General features: G+C 43.2%; 1 protein-coding gene across 1 annotated transcript in view; it reads left to right on the plus strand.

The window, feature by feature from the left end:
- Positions 1–18,980, plus strand: part of LOC106660025 (Down syndrome cell adhesion molecule-like protein Dscam2) — a 36,160-nt gene extending 17,180 nt beyond the window's left edge. The window contains exons 8-22 of the mRNA XM_023460377.1: positions 247–531; positions 7,366–7,485; positions 7,658–7,831; positions 8,307–9,227; positions 9,307–9,476; positions 9,629–9,767; positions 10,012–10,129; positions 10,947–11,401; positions 11,583–11,764; positions 12,924–13,467; positions 13,638–13,808; positions 13,957–14,168; positions 14,684–14,828; positions 14,910–15,012; positions 15,822–18,980. Of these exons, the coding sequence (XP_023316145.1) occupies positions 247–531; positions 7,366–7,485; positions 7,658–7,831; positions 8,307–9,227; positions 9,307–9,476; positions 9,629–9,767; positions 10,012–10,129; positions 10,947–11,401; positions 11,583–11,764; positions 12,924–13,467; positions 13,638–13,808; positions 13,957–14,168; positions 14,684–14,828; positions 14,910–15,012; positions 15,822–16,083 (4,001 nt within the window). The 3' untranslated portion in view covers positions 16,084–18,980. The remainder of the gene's footprint in view (positions 1–246; positions 532–7,365; positions 7,486–7,657; positions 7,832–8,306; positions 9,228–9,306; positions 9,477–9,628; positions 9,768–10,011; positions 10,130–10,946; positions 11,402–11,582; positions 11,765–12,923; positions 13,468–13,637; positions 13,809–13,956; positions 14,169–14,683; positions 14,829–14,909; positions 15,013–15,821) is intronic.
- Positions 18,981–19,038: the final 58 nt, after the last annotated feature.

A 19,038-nucleotide genomic window follows, 5' to 3' on the forward strand; every position in this document is an offset into this window, starting at 1 on the left:
ATCCTCCCTTTTCTCTCTCTCTCTCTCTTTTTTTGGTCCTTTCTTTTTTCTCTGCATGCCGTTTCCATTATTTAAGCAGGCGTCTAGGTACCAAGCTAAAGGGCTCGGAGACTTGGGCATGCTGAGCTGAGTGTCAAGCAGAGAGGATGACAATCAACGCGTTCGTCCACGGTCCATGTGTCGCGCTTAAGAGTAGGTAGAGCCCAACCGAGCTTACCGGCCGAATTTTTCTGTGTGACGTTTCAGTACCGCCGAAAATAAGCCCGTTCACGGCCGACCAGGACCTGCACCTTGGCGAGCGCACGACGCTCACCTGCTCGGTGTCGCGGGGCGATCTGCCCCTCACGATATTTTGGTTGAAGGACGGCCGCAGCATGGGCCCGTCCGAGCGCGTCACCGTCACCAGCGTCGATCAGTTCAACTCCATCCTGATGATCGAGGCCCTCACTCAGGACCACAACGGCAATTACTCGTGCGTGGCGCGCAATGCCGCGGCCGAGGTGTCGCACACCCAACGACTCATGGTTCATGGTAATTCTCAAGCCGCATTCCGCAATGCGTGATTTTGCTAGCCGAAATCACGATCGGACTCTTTTTATGAGCAAAAAAAAAAGAGCAGAAAAAATAAGCGCTCCGATTATCAGACGGATCGAGCCTGTCTCAGCCCCTGGTGCATCTTTATAATATTACGTTACACACTTTGACTTTTTCTATAACTTCTCTTGATTTTTTTACCTTTTTTTTATGAATACTATTACTTCTACTGTTTCGTTGTTCACGTACGATTATTTTCTGCGAATGCGTATGCGTGTGGGTGCGAGTGTGAGAGTGTGGGTGCGTTGCATCTTGTGGGACGTTCTGTTATGATATTAATGCATGCCTCTCTGCCGACACGCGATATGTCTATCGATGGAGCCCAGGAGAGCTGCCGAGGAACGAGCGTCAGCAGCACACCCGAGCATGTACGTACGTATATTGATATGTATCACTTTGGCATCGTGATCTTCTCGACAATATGTGACATGATCTAGAGATTTTAGCGACTTTTACGATATATAGATTCTCTTCTCTTTCCTTCTCTCTCTGTGTATATGTATGTGTACAAAATGAACGAATGGGTATATATGTGGGCGCAAGGAAAGAGAGTAAAGGCGTGTGTGCGTTTTATATGCTTCTTTTACGACTGTTTACGTTGCAATAAATTTCGCCTTTGCGACTCTCGCAGGCCTTATACACTATAATTGTATATGTAAATAACTTTTATACATATTTCTCTTTATATACTTTACGTTATATACTTTCTGTTTATACGTGTGTAAATCGTACGTATGTCTGTGTATATATTTACATTATTCAAAAGGGGCTGAACTGGGCTCTCCGTCTGTTTTGGAGCCAAAATTTCTTCGATACTACTATATACATCTTTTTTGAATCTACATTGCTATTCTATTTCAACTTTATACTCTACTGTGTTTGTTATGGCCACTGTTATTATCTACTACTATTAATTACTTACTATTATATTCTTCGTTATTACACTCTATACTTTTAATATTTCGAACTATATATAAAATATACATGTATGTGTGTGTGTATGTTTGATCGTTGACAAATAACATATATTTTTGTACATATTAATTATTTTTAAGCTTTTATACATATATTTATATCTATTGTAAATAATATTTCTCTTTTTGTCTCTATCTCTATCTCTCTTTTCTCTTTGTTCGTCCACCTCTTTTTTACCTTTTTAAAATTTGAACCATAAAAATACGAATATACATATAATATAAATATATTTTCTATTATACCTATAAATATATAAATATCTATTATATAAATATTATTTTTAGCAAATAGCATTAACTCATAAGCTGTTACATATTAATAAGAATTATACGACCATTGTAAATATACAATTTGAAGGAGCTAATTTTATGAGGCAAGCCCTTGCATTGCACGATGATATTATATAAATAGCCGCACGCATGTGACTACTTTTTTTTACATATTATTAAAGATCTCTCTTAGATTTTCTGCATCATGAAATTTAGATGAATACATACTTCTAAAATGATGTAAGGGCTTGAATCGAAGGTGCAATTGAAAAAAAAGACAAAAAAATCTTTAGCAGGGCAGAGTGGGTGCCATCGGACGACGCGGGGGTGCAGTCATAGATATATAACAAATGATTATATGCATACATGACATATGACGAATATGTATATATTTAGCGTGTTGTCTCTCTTTCTGAAAGTATATCTCACGAGTGGCTCTGTGCTCTTCTCTCTTTTTTTTTTCTTTTTTTTTGTCTGTCTCTTGCCGACCACACCAACCAACCACCACTGTCACCACTACTGTCACCAGTACCCCCTATTATCGAGCCGTTTAACTTCCAAGAGGGTCTGTCGGAGGGCATGAGGACGAGGACGGTGTGCGGGGTCGCGGCCGGCGATCCGCCCCTCAGCATATCCTGGCTGAAAGACGGCCAATCGCCGTTTCCCCTGCCCTCGAAATTAGCCTCGGTCGTCAATGTGTCCCAATTAGATCCTTATTCCAGCCTCTTGAGCATATCCAATCTGGCGGCCGAGCACTCGGGCGATTACACTTGCGTAGCCGCGAACCCCGCAGCCGAAGTCAGGTACACCGCCAAGCTCCAGGTCAAAGGTAACTAACACCTCCTTCTCTCTCTCTCTCTCTCTCTTTCTCTATCTCTATTCTCTATTCTCTATATCTATCTTTCGCGCTCGATTCTTTCTGTTGTACCCGGCCCACACACGTGTCACTCTCTCTTGTGTTCCGAGATCGTGACATACTCTGCTCTTTTCTTTTCTTTCTTCTTTTCTGTCTCTCTCTCCCTCTCTATCCTCGAAACAGAGTCCCACATATTACCACCACACTTACCCATATACAGGCGCGCAAGCACACATAATACGCGCGAAACTTTGTAGATTGTTCGCAACAGCAGTAGTAGCAGTAGCAGCAGCGGCAAGCAGCAAAAGCGAGAGATGATATGCAGCGATTATTCGGAGCTTTTCGGGACTGCTCGTTATATAGTTCCAAATACTCAGCGAGGCGAGAAACTAATTGGCCGGCGTGTAGACGAGCTCGCTCGCGCGCGCGGGTGTTACCTACGTGGGGGGGCTGCTAACTATTATATACGCGCTCCCGTGTGTGTATACGTCCTAGAGCTATATCGCTGTAGATTCACCTGCTAGAAAACTAGTTTTCGCAATAGCGTAGGTGAGAGAGAGATAGCGCGTGAGAAGGACAGGGTAAATATTGACTACGTTCAACAAACACGCTGGACCATTTCCTCCGCGTCCTGAGCTCTCTCTCTCTCTCTCTTTCTCTCACTCTATATATTGAGAGCATGTGTGTGCGAGTGTATGTGCATGGCAGTGGAAAATCGAACGAGTTACTTATCGCGACTTGCCGTCATCGTTTTTTTTCTCTCCTATCACCGGCTCTCGGAGTTATATTCGCCAGGCACGCGCGCGACAGATCATCCGTGCCGATGAACAATGAGAGATTAATTTTCCTTTCGACCTGATCGTGCGTGCGTATATAGTATATTCCTACGGCGTTCCGACGGATGTATATACGCTTTATGCTCGCGACGTGATCGATTCCGGAAAATTTCACTGTGTTTTCGTGATTGCGTATCGTGGAGCGCCTATGGGCACGTATCCGAGCTTTTTCCCCGACAAATTCCAATCATCGACGCAGTGCTGCAATGCTCCTGATCGTCGCATCGTCATCCCTCAGTCAAAACCAACGATAACATCAACAACATCGTCGTCATTATCCTCACGATTATCGTCACCATCGTCATCACCATCATCACCATCATCATCAGCTACAAAAACAACAACAACAACCACAATAACAACAACAGCAACAAAGAAGCCTCGACGTGTTTTCCAATCAAGCTTCGCGCGCACCAAAACATCGTATATACCCTCTCGCATAATATGATCGTCACTCACACACGCATTACATTGATTAAACGTTGATGCTTTTGCCTCTATTATATTATCTCTCTCTCTATATATATGAATATCACTTATCAGCTCTATCTTATAGTTTCTTTATTCACTGATTGCCGACATATTTTATTAGAGTACATTATAAGGAAAAAAAGAGCTATTTATATAATATTCATGTCCATCCGAGTGCGTGCGTGTGATGATTTTTACTGTTATCATCGATGGATCCACCACCGCATACACGCCCTTATTATATGATCAATCCACTCACGCAGATCGAAGGTTTTGCTTGTTTTTTTTAATTCTCTCTCTTTTTGTACAATCAGAAAGTCCGATCGCTCGATCAAGGTAATGAAATTGCAGCACACCACCACCACCTATATACCTTCTCTCACTTTTTTTCATTGGAGTCAGCAGCCTCTCTTCGTTTTCTCTCTTTTTTTTTCTCTCTTTTCCTCTCACTTCTCACCTCTCTCTTTCTCTCTCTATATGTATATATTGTATACATATTATATATTGCCATCATATATTGTACATACTATCTTTAATTATTATGCATGACATAGGGTTTATAAAACGATAAGAGGCACCCTTCGACGCCCTTTCAAGTCACTTTATATAATATTATGAATTACGTATATTTATATACATAGCAGTAATATTTCTATTTTTATCACTCACCTGTCTCTCGTAGCTATATACTTCAAGCATGATCGATATTTTGCATAATAATATAAAAATCTCTATGTACATAATACGTGTGAGTGTGTGTATGTGCGCGAGCGTGTATGTGTGTACATTATATACCCTTACTGATACGTACACTCTCATGTACGGGTGTGTATATAATACATACATAGTCAAGAGCTTGTATGCCAAACGACTTTCGTAGTCGATGCCTGCAATGCTCCCGGGTTTAGATGTGTACATATAATATACGTTTGGGGATGCAATAAATCACGGCTGGACATTCTGGAGATCGACGCAACGTCGCACCTTTTTTTCGCATGATTTTCCTTACTTTTTTTTCTAAAATGCATATTACATTTACGAATCTCTTTTTAATCTCTCTGTTATGTCTCTTGCAAATTGTATTACTACAGTCGCATCTTTTTTGAATTTTATATATCTTATATATTCACGTTTTCTCTTTCTCTCTCTTTTTCTCTTTAAACATTGGCTATAAACATTTTTTCTTATCTCACAGTATTTATCGATATCGATTTTCAAGCTTAGATGGTTTTTTCTTTAATAATTTTATTATACTCTATTGCTGTTTTTTCGCTTTCGCTGGTCCTCTTGCTAATTTTTTTACATCCATTTTTTGAATGCACTTTATTTCAACATCTTTTTTTCCGATTTTCCATTATATTTTTCGCTTCTAGCACGGCGCAGGCCAAGCGCGATCGTAATTCCATTTCTCTTGGAGCTTTTAAAAAAATATATACGCGAGCCGAACATCTCGTACACGCTCAATTTTAAACGATGCGAACGATCGCAAATACAATAATGTACGATTTTGTTGCCTACATATAATATAAACTAACGTATCAGTTTTCGTGTATACTTATTTTCATTCCGGGAAAAGCACTTTTGGCTTAATTTCTATTATAAATGTAATGATAAAACGTGGCGCGCGGTATGCAGCTGAGTTGAGCAGCGAAGGATGTACAATATTATAAATACGTACGGCTCGTTGGGGTGCGGAATATAGTACAGCGCGCGGTTGGCTTTGCAGAAATGAAAATAAATAATAATTAGCCAAATCCTGGCTGATCCCTTTAAATCCTCAGGAAAACGCATTAGAGATGAATAATGACTTTTTCAGATATATAAATGCACCGGCGATATTCCGTGGTATTACCTTTCCGAGTCTAACGAGCCATATTTATATTTTTTTGTGATATGCATTTTGCTTTTTAAATCCTGCTTTTCTTTTTCATATCTTTTTGTCATGAATTATATATTTATTTAATTTAAAACATTATTTTGCTTATTGTACGTTTGTTTGAATTTTATTCACTGGATTTTGATAAATCACCGATGTTCATATAAAATATTTGTAAATCTCGCTTGTCGCAGCGTATATAATACTCGCAATATCGTAACCAAGTAGCTCACTTGAACACGTACACACCTGGAAAAACACGATTTCTCAGACTTTTGATGCAAGTCATTTTAACATGATTTATTCTCTAAAAATTTGTCACTTTTCTCTCTGCTTCCTACCATTTACGGATCTTGTGCATTCTAACAGATAATAAAGCGCGAGAGCATGATTCAGTTAAAATGTCTTGCAGATGACTCGATTCCTACAATCTATCATTCTATCACTCTGAATACCTCAAAAAATATTTAAATTAAAATTTTCTATATTATCATGGAACATTGTGCAGTTTTGAAAATTTAATTAAAACTTTCGTCACGTACGAATCTTTCAAATTTAATTCAAAACTCGCTTCAGAGTTTTTGTCTCAAATTAACTTTTATATGATTACATTTTTATCCTCTTCTTCTACTTATTAATATAACATAAAAAATATTTTTGAAATTATCTTTATCTCATTGTCATTCAAATTTAAAAATTTTAATTGTTGAATTTAATGAATATTATTCGAAAAAAAAAATTTTTTTCCATTATATTTTATTATAAAAAAATTTCAAAAAATTTCAAAAAAAAAAGAAAAAAAAACAATTCTCTTTTCTCTTATAAAATTTTCAGATTTACTTAATATATAATTTTTTTGATTTCCATATTTTCAACTCTACTTCTTTTTGATACAATAAATGTTTAAGAGTGTAATATATTTTGTACAAATGAAAAAAAAACTTGTAAATATATAATCCATTATATAAATAATTGAACGAAATAGCGTTCAAAAAATGCTCTCATCTCTTATTCACTAATGCAATTTATACTTTTTCTCGCTTCGTCTCTACCTGCCTCAGTCAGTCTAAATAAATAAAAAAAAAAAAAAAAAAAAAAAAAAAAAAAAAGAAAAGAAAAAAAACGAGTAAATGAAAAAGAAAATCCAAAACGTTCAACAACAACTGTGCGCAAACGAGCGAGAGGCAAGAACAAACTTTCTCTCTCGCGCTTACGCATAGTTGTTGTATGTGTACCTAAGCTAAAAGTGCAACGGAGACGCAATCGATATTTCGTATATATAAACGTGGCACATTTAGTTATTTGCTTTACCTCTTTCTCTCTCTCTCTCTCTACTCTACTCTCTCTTTCTCTTTCTCTTGCAACAATGCGTTTAACTGTGTACATGCTACATAGTACGTATATGTATATAAGAAAAGCTGAACGACGAGCTCTGAGGCAGGTTAGGGACGCGTAAAGTAGTAAAGTGCGAACGTCTGGCAATTTCAGTGCCGCCGCGCTGGATCGTCGAGCCGAGCGACACGAGCGTCGAGCGTAACCGTCACGTAGCCCTGCACTGTCAGGCTCAGGGCGTACCAGCCCCGAACATCGTGTGGAAAAAAGCCACCGGTAAAGTATTGTATTTCCTTCGCCTCGCGTTGCAGCTTTGCTATATATATTTTATATATAAAGCATCGCAGCAGCTCCAATTCGAGATGTCTCTTGTTTTAATGTCTTTTCTCCCTTTTCTTGCCTCCTTCTTCGTAAAAAAAAAAAAAACAAAACGAAATCATCGACACAGGTGCCAAGTCTGGCGAGTACGAGGAGCTGCGCGAGCGACCCTACACCAAGATCTTGGCCAACGGCACACTGGTGCTGCAGCACGTTAAGGAAGACCGCGAGGGCTTCTACCTGTGCCAAGCGAGCAACGGCATTGGCTCCGGCATCGGCAAAGTCATCCAGCTCAAAGTCAATTGTAAGCCCCAACACAGCACAGCCCCCTTCCCCCGTTACTTAATACGTTTTATATAACTATATATATACGTCGGTGGTAGACGCACGTCGCCGATATTATAACTGTAGCTGGTAGTAAGCCTCCTTCGCAGCCCTGCGGCTCCCTTGTCACGACTTACCTTTCCTAGTAGGTTAAGGCAAGCTTGCCGAGCTACGCTGTAAGGACGCCTCGGGGGAATAACCAACTCCATCCCCATCTCAATCAAACTTTCTTCATTATGTACTTGGCCACGTCCATAGCGCGCGCATAGTCGCTGCTGCTCGGCCCCAATCATATAGATATCCGCGCGCCGCGTGTTCTCGCCACGTATATATATAATAATAACGCCAAGAGGCGCGAGGAAAAACTTGCAAATAGCCTCGCGGTAATACTCGCAATAAGCGTGTTCGCAAACGCTCATGCTCTCTTTTCTTTTCTCATCGTGCTCGTCGTGTAGCTGCACCCTTCTTCGCCGCACCGTCGCGCCTCGTGACGGTGAAGAAAGCCGACACGGCCACGCTGCACTGCGAGGTTCACGGCGACAAGCCCGTCACCGTGAGCTGGTTCAAGGGCGGCAAGGACGAGATGAATCCGTCGACCAACTATCGGGTAGCCGTCAAACAGGAGTCGACCCCGGACGGCGTCGTGGCCCAGCTGCAGATCTCGTCGGCCGAGGCCACCGACAGCGGCGCCTACTTCTGCCAGGCGAGCAATCTCTACGGTCGGGACCAGCAGTTGGTCCAGCTTTTGGTGCAGGAGCCACCCCAGGCGCCGGTCCAGCTCGAGACGGCCATGCTGGCCAGTCGCAGTGTCAACGTCAAGTGGCAGCACAAGGCCCAGGACTCGAGCGAGATCAGCCGTTACATACTGCAGTACAAGGAGCTGTCCAGTGGCCCCGAGGGCATGTGGCAGCAGCAAGAGCTCGTGGGCCCGCCTCTGCCCTACGCCGCCCTGATCGACGATCTCAAGCCCGCGACCCGCTACGTGATCCGGGTGATAGCCGAGGGCCCCGCGGGTAGATCGGCGCCCAGTGCCGAGCTGGTGGTGCGTACCGAGCCCCAGCGACCCGCGGGACCGCCCGTCAACCTGGCCGCTCGAGCTCTGTCCTCGACGGAGCTGCTGCTCAGTTGGCTGCCGCCGATGGCCGAGCTGCGACATGGCGACATCGAGGGCTTCAACGTGGGTTACCGTGAAAGCTCGGCCAGCAGTCCTTCGTTCAATTTCACCTCGGTGCCGGGCGACGGCGAGGAAGGAGGCGCCGAGCTGAGACTGGCCGGCTTGAGGCCTTTCACGCGCTACAGCCTCGTCGTTCAGGCTTACAATCAGGTGGGCTCGGGTCCGCTCTCGGAACCCCTCACGACGCAGACCCTCGAAGATGGTGAGTGTCGATGCTTGATTTATCCTGTCCATAATTAAAATTCCCCCCGCGCAAACCCACCATCATTTGCTTCACACAGTTCCGGGAATGCCGCCGGAGGACGTTCGCTGCGTCGCGCTGACTTCGGAGTCGCTGCAAGTCTCGTGGCAGCCGCCGCCGAGCAGCTACGCCAACGGCATAGTCCAGGGCTACAAACTCAATTACGAGCCCATCCTCGGCGAGTCCCATCCCAGCGTCGACGAGATGGAGGTGAGGCCATAAGCTAGCTGTAGTGCTTGCACACACAGTTGGATTCGATTAATTTCCTCTTCTTCTACTTCTTCTTCTGCTTCCTCTGTTTTTCTTTTTTTTTTTTTTTTTCACTTGTCTGTGTTTATTCGTTTGTTACACGCGCCGAGCAGGTGAGAAAAACGAGCGCCCTGACCATGGTGGTAAATGGGCTTCGCAAATACACCAACTACAGCATCCAGGTGTTGGCTTACACGCGAGTGGGCGACGGCGCGGCCAGCCGAGTTTTCTATTGTCACACGGAGGAAGACGGTACGTTTTATACAGCAGCATTTGCGCAATTTCTTTGTCGTTCTTCCTCTCTTCCTCTCTCATGTGTGTCCTTTTACAAAATACACACACACACATGGCACATGTGCGCGCGAGAGGGAGAGAGGAAGAAGTGCAGCACCGCACGAGTAGTCCTCCAGAGAGATTTGTGTGCTGTATGTGTGTGAGCTTATATCTATACAAACAACTAATCGATTTTCTATGTGTGGGTGGCACTGATATACAGTTCCAGGCAGTCCGGCGGACATTAAAGTGGTCGTAAGCTCGCCGCAAGCTCTATTTATCTCTTGGCTGCCACCGGTCGAGCCCAATGGACTGATAACCAAGTACAACCTATACACCAGGTACGTGCACCCGCAACTTTATATACCTCTCTCACTCTTCTGCTCTCTTCTTCTTCTATACCAATACATTTATTTTCCTTCGCTTCGATATTTTTCCTTCCACTCCCAACTTCCTGTTATACCACTCGCGCGCTTACCTTTTTTTCTTCTTCTTCTCCATCTTCTTTCTCTCTATCCTTTTTGCCGGTTGCTTACCGCGCGCGACGCGCACAGTACTAATACTTTCTATATAAACTGGCGAGTTGAAGAAAAAGCGATCGATCTCTCTCTCTCTCTTCCCTCTTATTTTTTTGCGCTCGCGCGCGTATACGTTGTATGATTTATCGCTCCCAATTGTAGCCGATGTGTAGTAGCAGTCGAGGGTGGGTCGAGCGCGAAATGGAACTCGAACCAAGGCAGAAGCGAGCGCGAGTAGAGTGGCAGCCTATATAGCAGATGCTGCTCTCTCTCGCGCGGCACTGCACAGAGCTTTCGCCAGCAGCAGAATTCGGGAGCGAGAGAAGAAACGTTGATATATAGAATATAATGACTAAATGGCATTTCTGTCGGGCCGAACAATGAGCCATTGTCTAGGCAGCAGCTATATAGCTTCGAGATGCGCAACTCTCCGCCCGCTACATGTTACACTGCTGCTGTAGGTAACGCGCGGGCGTGCACGTACCAGCGGAGATGCTCATGAATATCAATGCGCCGCGCTGTCTACACGTCTCTCTCGCTCTTGGCGCAACTCTATATCTATCTAACTCGCGAAACTCGACGTGTACGTTGATATATTTACGATTGACGCGTGCTCCTGTCTGTTGGTGTGTGTGCGCAGAGTCGTGGACGGCCGACAGGAGCTGAATCACGGCAAACGGACGCTGCCCGCCGCGGACACGTACTTCGAAGCGACGGGCCTGCAGCAGCACGTCGAGTACCAGTTCTGGGTGACGGCCAGCACTCGCGTGGGCGAGGGCCAAAACTCCAAGGTGGCCGCCCAGGTGCCCACCAATCGGGTCCCGGCCCGTATCACCTCGTTCGGCGGCCAGGTGGTGAGGCCGTGGCGCGGCTCGGCGACGCTGCAGTGCAGCGCCGTGGGCGATCCCACGAGTCGCGACTGGTACAAGTCCAACCTGGAGCAGGTGCACACGGACTCGAGCCGCAACATACAGATACTGCAGAGCGGCGAGCTCGTGTTCTCGTCGATGCAGCCCCAGGACGCGGGCAATTACACGTGCCAGGTGGAGAACTCGCAGGGCAGCGATCGCGTTCACTATCATCTGGTCGTGCAAGGTGAGAGAGATTTGGCATTATATTACGCAAGCCCTAATTTATTCATAGAGATGGTAGTCTCGAAGCGACGATACATTACGAGCCTCTGAATCGCGATTTCGTAACGCGTTACGTATACATTATGTACGACGAGGACGACGAATGACGAATGGCCACGTGTGTAATACATATGATATTGCAGTGCCGCCGAGCGCACCTGTGCTCTACGTGTCGAGCTCGACGTCGTCCAGCATCTTGCTGCACTGGAAGCCCGGCCACAATGGCGGCGCGCCCCTCACCAAGTACACTCTGCATTATCGCACCACTCACGGCACCCTCGAGGAGATGCAGCTCTCGCGCAGATCGACCAGCCACGAGCTCAAGGTACGTATATCCTATATAGCATAGTGTGTGCGTGTGCGAGTTTAAAGCTCCCTCCCGCAGCTCGTCGTCGTCGCGCACCAGAGTAGAGAGATTAAACGCAAAGCTCGAGCTGAGCGGCTACCTTCTACACGCCTACGTATACATACGATGCTGCTGCTGCTTTTTATCGTCGCACGCGTTATACACGGCGACCCATTTGCAAATTGGCCTTTGATGATGTATACTCTCGCGCGCATATAATATACGCTCGGCCTATATCAAGGGCTTATAGGTATCTTAAAATTGCGAGAAAAAAAAGATCGATTTTCACGAGAGCCTTTTCGATATGCGCCATACTTTCTCGCACCTTTCCGACGCAGACTTTTCATAAAAATGAAAAATTTCAATCGCTTTTTGATACGCGCGTGAGGCTGTTTGTGCGAAGCTTTTTTCATGCACTAGGTTTTTTTTCTTCTCTCTTTTTTTTGTCTCTTTGAAGGGAATTTTCTTTAAACAAATTCTACGACGCGAGTAATATCGCAAAATATATGAGCATTCGATGTATGCCAAGATTGTGCATCAATAGTTTGCTGCATTGATATAAATTTACCCTGATGGCAATGCTCGACACGATTAATTGCTTCGTGACAAAAATTTACTCTTTAAAATTTTTCAAGATACATGCCCATAAGTTGATTTATTTTTGGTCATTTTTCTGTTACATTTATGTTTAAAATATTAAATTTATTTCAAACGATACCAATAACTTGAAAATTCCACCACTAGATGGCGAATACCTTTCGTCAGTAAATCTGCAAGTGTCAAAGTAAAAATAACTGTATAAGTCAAAGAGTGGTTTTTTGAAAATCTCACAATCTCTGGTGCAGCGGAAGGCTATGCGAGTACTCGAAAAAACTCGACTCGTCGAGTTCGAGTTGTTTCCTCGAGTTTGAATCAAGTACTCGATTTTTCGTTACAAATTTCATGTTTCAATTTCTTTTTTTTTGTCCAAGAAAATTTTTGCCGACCAAGAATTAGTCACCAAACGTTGCTCGTTTCTGCTAAGGCTTTTTATATAAAATAATATGCACGGCGTAGAAGCCTTCGATTTCTTTTGGGAGCTTTCGTACACGCGATCCCGTGCAACAACACGTTCAACGTCTTTTTCTCTGGTTCACAGGGTCTCATGTGCGGCAACACTTACCAGCTGTACCTGAGCTCGCACAACAAGATAGGCAGCAGCGCCGCGTCGCCGGTTCTGTCGGTGCGCACGCAGGGCCAGCCACCGGGAATCCCCGCGGCCGCGGCCTTCCTGGCGCCCAACTCGAGCTCGCTGGCGCTGCGACTCGCCGCGTGGCCCGACAACGGCTGCCCCATCGAGTACTTCGTCGTGCAGTACCGGCCCATCAACGACTTCCACTGGACCCTGGTGTCGAACAACGTGCGCGCCCAGCGCCGCTTCCTGGTGACGAATCTGGCCCCGAGCTCGGTCTATCAGCTCAAGGTGGAGGCCTACAGCGCGGCGGGCAGCAACCAGGCCGAGTTCACCTTCGTCACGCTGACGCGCGAGGGTGTGCCCCCGGCGGAGTTGGCCGAGCGCGGGATCGGCGGGGCCGGCGGCGCCGGGTCCTTCTACGCCGACTCGAGGCTGCTGCTGCCGGTGCTGGTGGCGCTGGCCGCCCTCCTGCTGGCCGCCCTGAGCATCGGGGCGCGCTGGCGCAACAGTGAGTGCGATATCCCCCATAGACATTCCCTTTTATTGTACGCGCTCGTATATATTATTTATTACGGGCGCGCAACACATATATCAGAGAGAGCGCGTTGTATCAAGCTTGATAAGCGCTCCGAGGCGGCAAAGGGTTCGACTCACACGCCAATCTCGCGCACGTTGCAGGATTCTCCGGGGCGGCTGCTGGTCGTCGCAGCAGCGAGCGCATGGGCAGGCCTCTCAAGGAGTCCCAGGAGAACCAGCAGAATGCCGAGACCCAGCGGGAGAGATACTACGCGACCATACACAAGGTTGCCCTCCAAGCGAATGCTGCTGGCAAGCCCGACAAGATACCAGGTATGACATTTTATACCTATATAGGTATAGAGCAGTTAACTCGAGAGAGAATGAGACGAATGCGAGTTGCAGCTGCAGCCTCGATCGATAGGATGAAGACGGATACGTATGTATATAATAACACGATGGGATGTGCGTTTGCTTGCAGAGACGGCGGAGGACATCTCACCGTACGCTACGTTTCAGCTGTCGGAGGGGGCCGGGGGAGGCCTGGGCGGTTTGGCCGGTCTGGGCGCCCTGGCCACGGCTGGCCATCAGGATCACTCCAACATACACGGCAACAATACGCTGCTGCACAGTTTCATGTATCACGAGCACGCGATGACCGAGGGCTGTGCCAGTCCCCCACCTCGGACTACCGTAAGATCACGATTTATAATATTCCCAATCTTTTTTTTTTTTTGTTTTCATACCGGTGGTCCGAAAGTGAATATTTCCCCCGAGCAGTTGTCCTGTAATGCGGAAATGCGACTTTCGAGACACTGGGTGTAAACAATTATATGAACCGATTTAGATCGAGAAATAGAAAAGGCTCAGCTTTAGTTGCTAATTACACAACCTTAAAAAAACGCAGATTTAATGGAAGATCAGACTTTATTATTAACGAGAATAGTTGAAATTTCAATCAAGATACTTCCAAATAAAATCTTCGTGGTATACATTATTTTCAATGTAAAAATTAACGAAAAAGATTTAATTCTTTATTGCTAAAAAATTTTATCAAATTACTATTAGTCACCACTGCTAGATGGCGAGTACCTTTATCTGTAAATCTGCAAGAGACAAAGTGAAAATAATTACATAAATACAAACTGAAACTGCTTTTCTCTAAATCACGTTGGGTTTTGTTTTTTTGTTTGCTCGCGCATGTGCAGACGCTGAAGAGCGTGACGTCGAGGCGCCGACAGCAGCGCAAGCACCCGGGCGACGAGAGCGACGAGAGCGAGTCTGACGCCGACCAGCTGACGAGCTCGCGGACCGAGTCGTCGAATCAGCTCGACGCCGGCAAGCTCAAACACAGTCGGTATCTTCTGTACTCAAAACCCTATGCTAAAAGCTCGTTTAGCCAAAAATGACCTACTTTATGTGTCCCATTGGCAGTTCGAGCCGTGTCGGACTTCATGTACCACGGAGCCTCGAGCACTTCCTCGGACATATCGCCCATGTCCGAGCAAAAGTCTCTGCCCCGACGAGGTCGATCCAGGTGAGATTTATCTCTCGTAACAATTTTGTCTCTCATTCATCATTCGCATATATATTTACACACGTACGGACACTCATGCATCCATTCATTGCCATGATTTTTTTGACTTGACTTTTTAACATCCCTTGACGTAGAGAAATCATGATCCTCGCTAGTTTTTGTAGTGTAGTGTATACCCCCTTAAAAACATGCCAGAACACTTGAACGCTCATTTGTTACTAAATCTTTCTTCATTTTTTTCATTCATCAACTCTTTGCATATCAAACGTTCATGATGTATATAATTATTGTGCATATAATCAACAAAATTTGATTTTTCTATTTACATAATGATACCTCATTCAACCGTATATAAACATATACGTTTGCTCTTTTACGAATCTTACATATTTTATACTATTATTATTATTAACAAATACTTGGAAAGACAATGTATAAATAACAAAATCAAAACAACAGTTATATCTTTCAGTTATATCCACTTACCGATTTGTTGAACAATCAAACATAATATTTTTTGATAATTTTCATGATAATGCTCGCGGTAATGATCGAATTACTAAGATTATCGTTCTCGTGTCTGTTTTCTCTCGACAGCAGCAGGTTTAAGTGTTCGGGTCTGCTTAATTATGACACATACTTGGCAAATATGGACTAAACGATAATAAAAAAAAAAAGAAAAAAAAATTGTTAAAAAAAAATCACAAATGACTCACAAATGAACAACTCAACTCTAAACAACGTCTAACTATGATAAAACGTATGTCGTTTCCACCTACCAATTCGTCGAACACCTAAATGAAAAAAAGATGGCACGTACCGAGTAGGAGCTCGTTGCGCACGATACTGCCGCCCATGACGGTGGCCGAAACGCCCTTCAACCAGGACGAGCAGCAACATCATCATCAGCAGGAACACAGCTGCGACTTCGACAGTATCAAGAAGCTGAAGCTCGGCCTGAGGAGCAGTTTGTGGTCGCGACCGGCCGCCTCGTCGTCCCAGCACCAGCAGCAGCAGGGAGGCGGCGGTGGAAATAACAACGCCTCGTCCGACTACTCGATCGCCGTCTAGCTCAAAAGTCGGCCTTCGCGCCACTTCCGATGATTACTGTACCGACCAACTTATTAAAAATAAAAATTAAAAATTACAAACCCCTCGATCCCCCTCGATCCCATCCAAAGAAAAAATTACTAATGATTATTAATAATTAAATAAAATAAACCCACTGCCTATAAAACGTGTAAATATCCTCTCGAGAAATTTACCCCTTTGAAAGTATATTAGTGAACAATACACGACGCGCATTCGTAACGGACAAAATGAACAAAAAAAAAGAGTTATTAAGCGACATCTACCTCAATAATAAATGTACGTTTTTTGTAAATATCAGTAAAGTTGTAAATTGCAAACGCACAGCCACACTCACATAAATCTTTTGACGCGAGACACAGAATCACGCAATGGGCAAAGCCAAATACATTCAAATTTTTATTCAAAAAAATATAAATATCTCATAATACAAAAAAATAAATAAATCCGCGCGTTTATGTATTGACAAAGTATCGCTACAATATACACGAAACCCATGGGCATTCGACGATGCGCGCGTATATCAATAAAATAATAATACATGTAAACCAAATACAATAAATACCAACAAAGTTAACGAATCTTTCTGTATATGTATATGAAAAACGAATCTGAGTGTGGAAAAAAAGTTGTAGCATAATACGAATCAAATGAAAGCTCTGCGAGCCGAGCCTCGGGGGTGGTGTGCGTGTGACGCGCGTAAAGTTTTATTCCGAACGAATTTGAACAAAAAAAAAGAAACAGGAAAAAAAAGAAAAAGTTTTATGATCGATGACAATGTGAAACATGTGCCATGTGTTGGTGTGTGCGAGTGTTGATCGGAATCCACGGCTCGTATTGCGACTGTTGTTATATTACTATTATTACTGTGCGAATGAACACACGACGAACTTGCGCTGTGCCATATAGTGTGTGGGGGTTTGCGTGACAAAATGTGAACGAGTAAAAAATCAAAGGTTTGTGTGCGATCGTTCGTTTCTTGGCTCATAATATATATTATGGGGCACACATGCGATATATATGCGTTAATAAAAAATAGGGCATAAACGTGTATTTATTGTGACTGTTGATACTTTTCATTACGATCATTAACTAATTAATAAATTTATCATTGTATTGTACTTATTAATTAAGAGGCGATTATATGGATATATATTATGTATAGGGATATAATGTACTTAACGATCGTGTATTAGTATTTTCTATACGTGCCGTGAACGGATCTGTTTGTGTGCGTGCGAGATAATTGACGCATTAATGCTCGGTTCAGCTATCGAAGCCGAGGCTCACGCGAAGAATATAATCTGTACAAATTGATGAGATCGAGCGATTCGCAACAACCTCTCTCTATATATATATGAATGAATGCATAAAATAATATTATCCCCGCTTGTGACGCGGCGGCGTCCGACGGTATATATATAATAACATGAAACGATTGAAAATATGTGTGTGTGCGATATAAATGCGTAAATATAATTGATCCCCAGATGACTTTTTCGCGGTCGCTCGACTCATTAAAAACGAATTACTTGTTTGTGTGTGTGTGTTTGTGTACCTGTTCATGCGCGTGGCTGATGATTTTAATTCAATAAAGAAAGGATGAATTATTAATTGATAATGAACCACGACGAGATCTTCCGAGCGTAAAACCAACAATTTTGATCGAATTAGTTGATTCGATTGATTTTTTATTATTAACTGCTGTTATACACGATATTGCTTATGGTTTTTACATTATTATATATACATGCCGTTGAATATTCGATTATTTTGTACGAATCATTGGTTTTATAACGCGAGACAAAGAATCTTTTATCGTGAAAAAATATTAACACAATAAGTTAGGAGAGTTAATTCTGTGTCGATTTACATTGTGACGCGCTGTTGATGAGACAAAAAAGCATGAAATTTACCAAGTTAGGGATTTTATTAATATAATTATTATCAAAAAAAAAGTTAGTAAGGAATGTCGCGTTATACATCATGTTGTTTCTTGTATGTAAGACTATTTCAAGTGCCAAAGATTTGAGCCAAGAACTAATCACTCTTAGAATGAAAAAAAAATCTCGTTGTTCGTAATTCAATTTAAAGCCAAAAAAAGAAGTAGAGAATGAAGAAACGTTCTCGACGGGAACGCGTAAACTGCCAAAAAATATCGTTTTTCGTACCCTTTTACCTTACCAATGTTATACAACACACGATACACATATCTTGAATTATTATCAAAACACAACTTGAACTTCCAACAACCGAAAAGACTGGCCGTAATAAGCTTAATTAATTAACTAATATACCAATTTTTTATCGCAAAACCAATTTTTGATAACAAAGGATCGAGCTGCAAGGAATTTTAAAAAAATTAAAAAGTGTAAACGTCCACCGATCAACTTACACGATGTAACGTGCTCACGATATTATTATACTTTCATTCATAAACACACACAAGACTTGGACAAGCGAATTTCGTTTTTATACGTATCTACAATAGAATCAAATAAACCTAATAGTTTTATTGGTGGAGAGTGATTGACCTCTTGGGTATGGATTTTCGAAGGCTGATATTATACGTGTATAGACGTCTTTACGTGCTAAAATAATGAAAAAACGAGATTAGAGAGGAGGATGGTAAATGAACATCACCTTTCTTTGTTTTTTTCTAGACGACCACAGTGTGTAGTTGTTAATTAAAAAAAAGTAACAAAAAAAGTGTACTCGCGATCGCGCGTCTCCGAGCGAATAATTGTACCTTATAATGACAAAAATTGCGAGTGGAGAAACATGCATAAGATATCTCTATCTCTGGAAAAAAAATTAATGTAACAAAAATAATGATAACGAAACAAATTGTAACAACAATTCTGCGTTCACGAGTAATAATTGACATCATTACCAAACAAAAATCGGCCCAAAAGGCCCTGTGTTGTGATTGAGTTA

The sequence above is a fragment of the Trichogramma pretiosum genome, unplaced genomic scaffold, assembly GCF_000599845.2.
Source record: "Trichogramma pretiosum strain Unisexual culture from Peru unplaced genomic scaffold, Tpre_2.0 scaffold29, whole genome shotgun sequence".
Classification (NCBI taxonomy): Eukaryota; Metazoa; Arthropoda; class Insecta; order Hymenoptera; family Trichogrammatidae; genus Trichogramma; species Trichogramma pretiosum.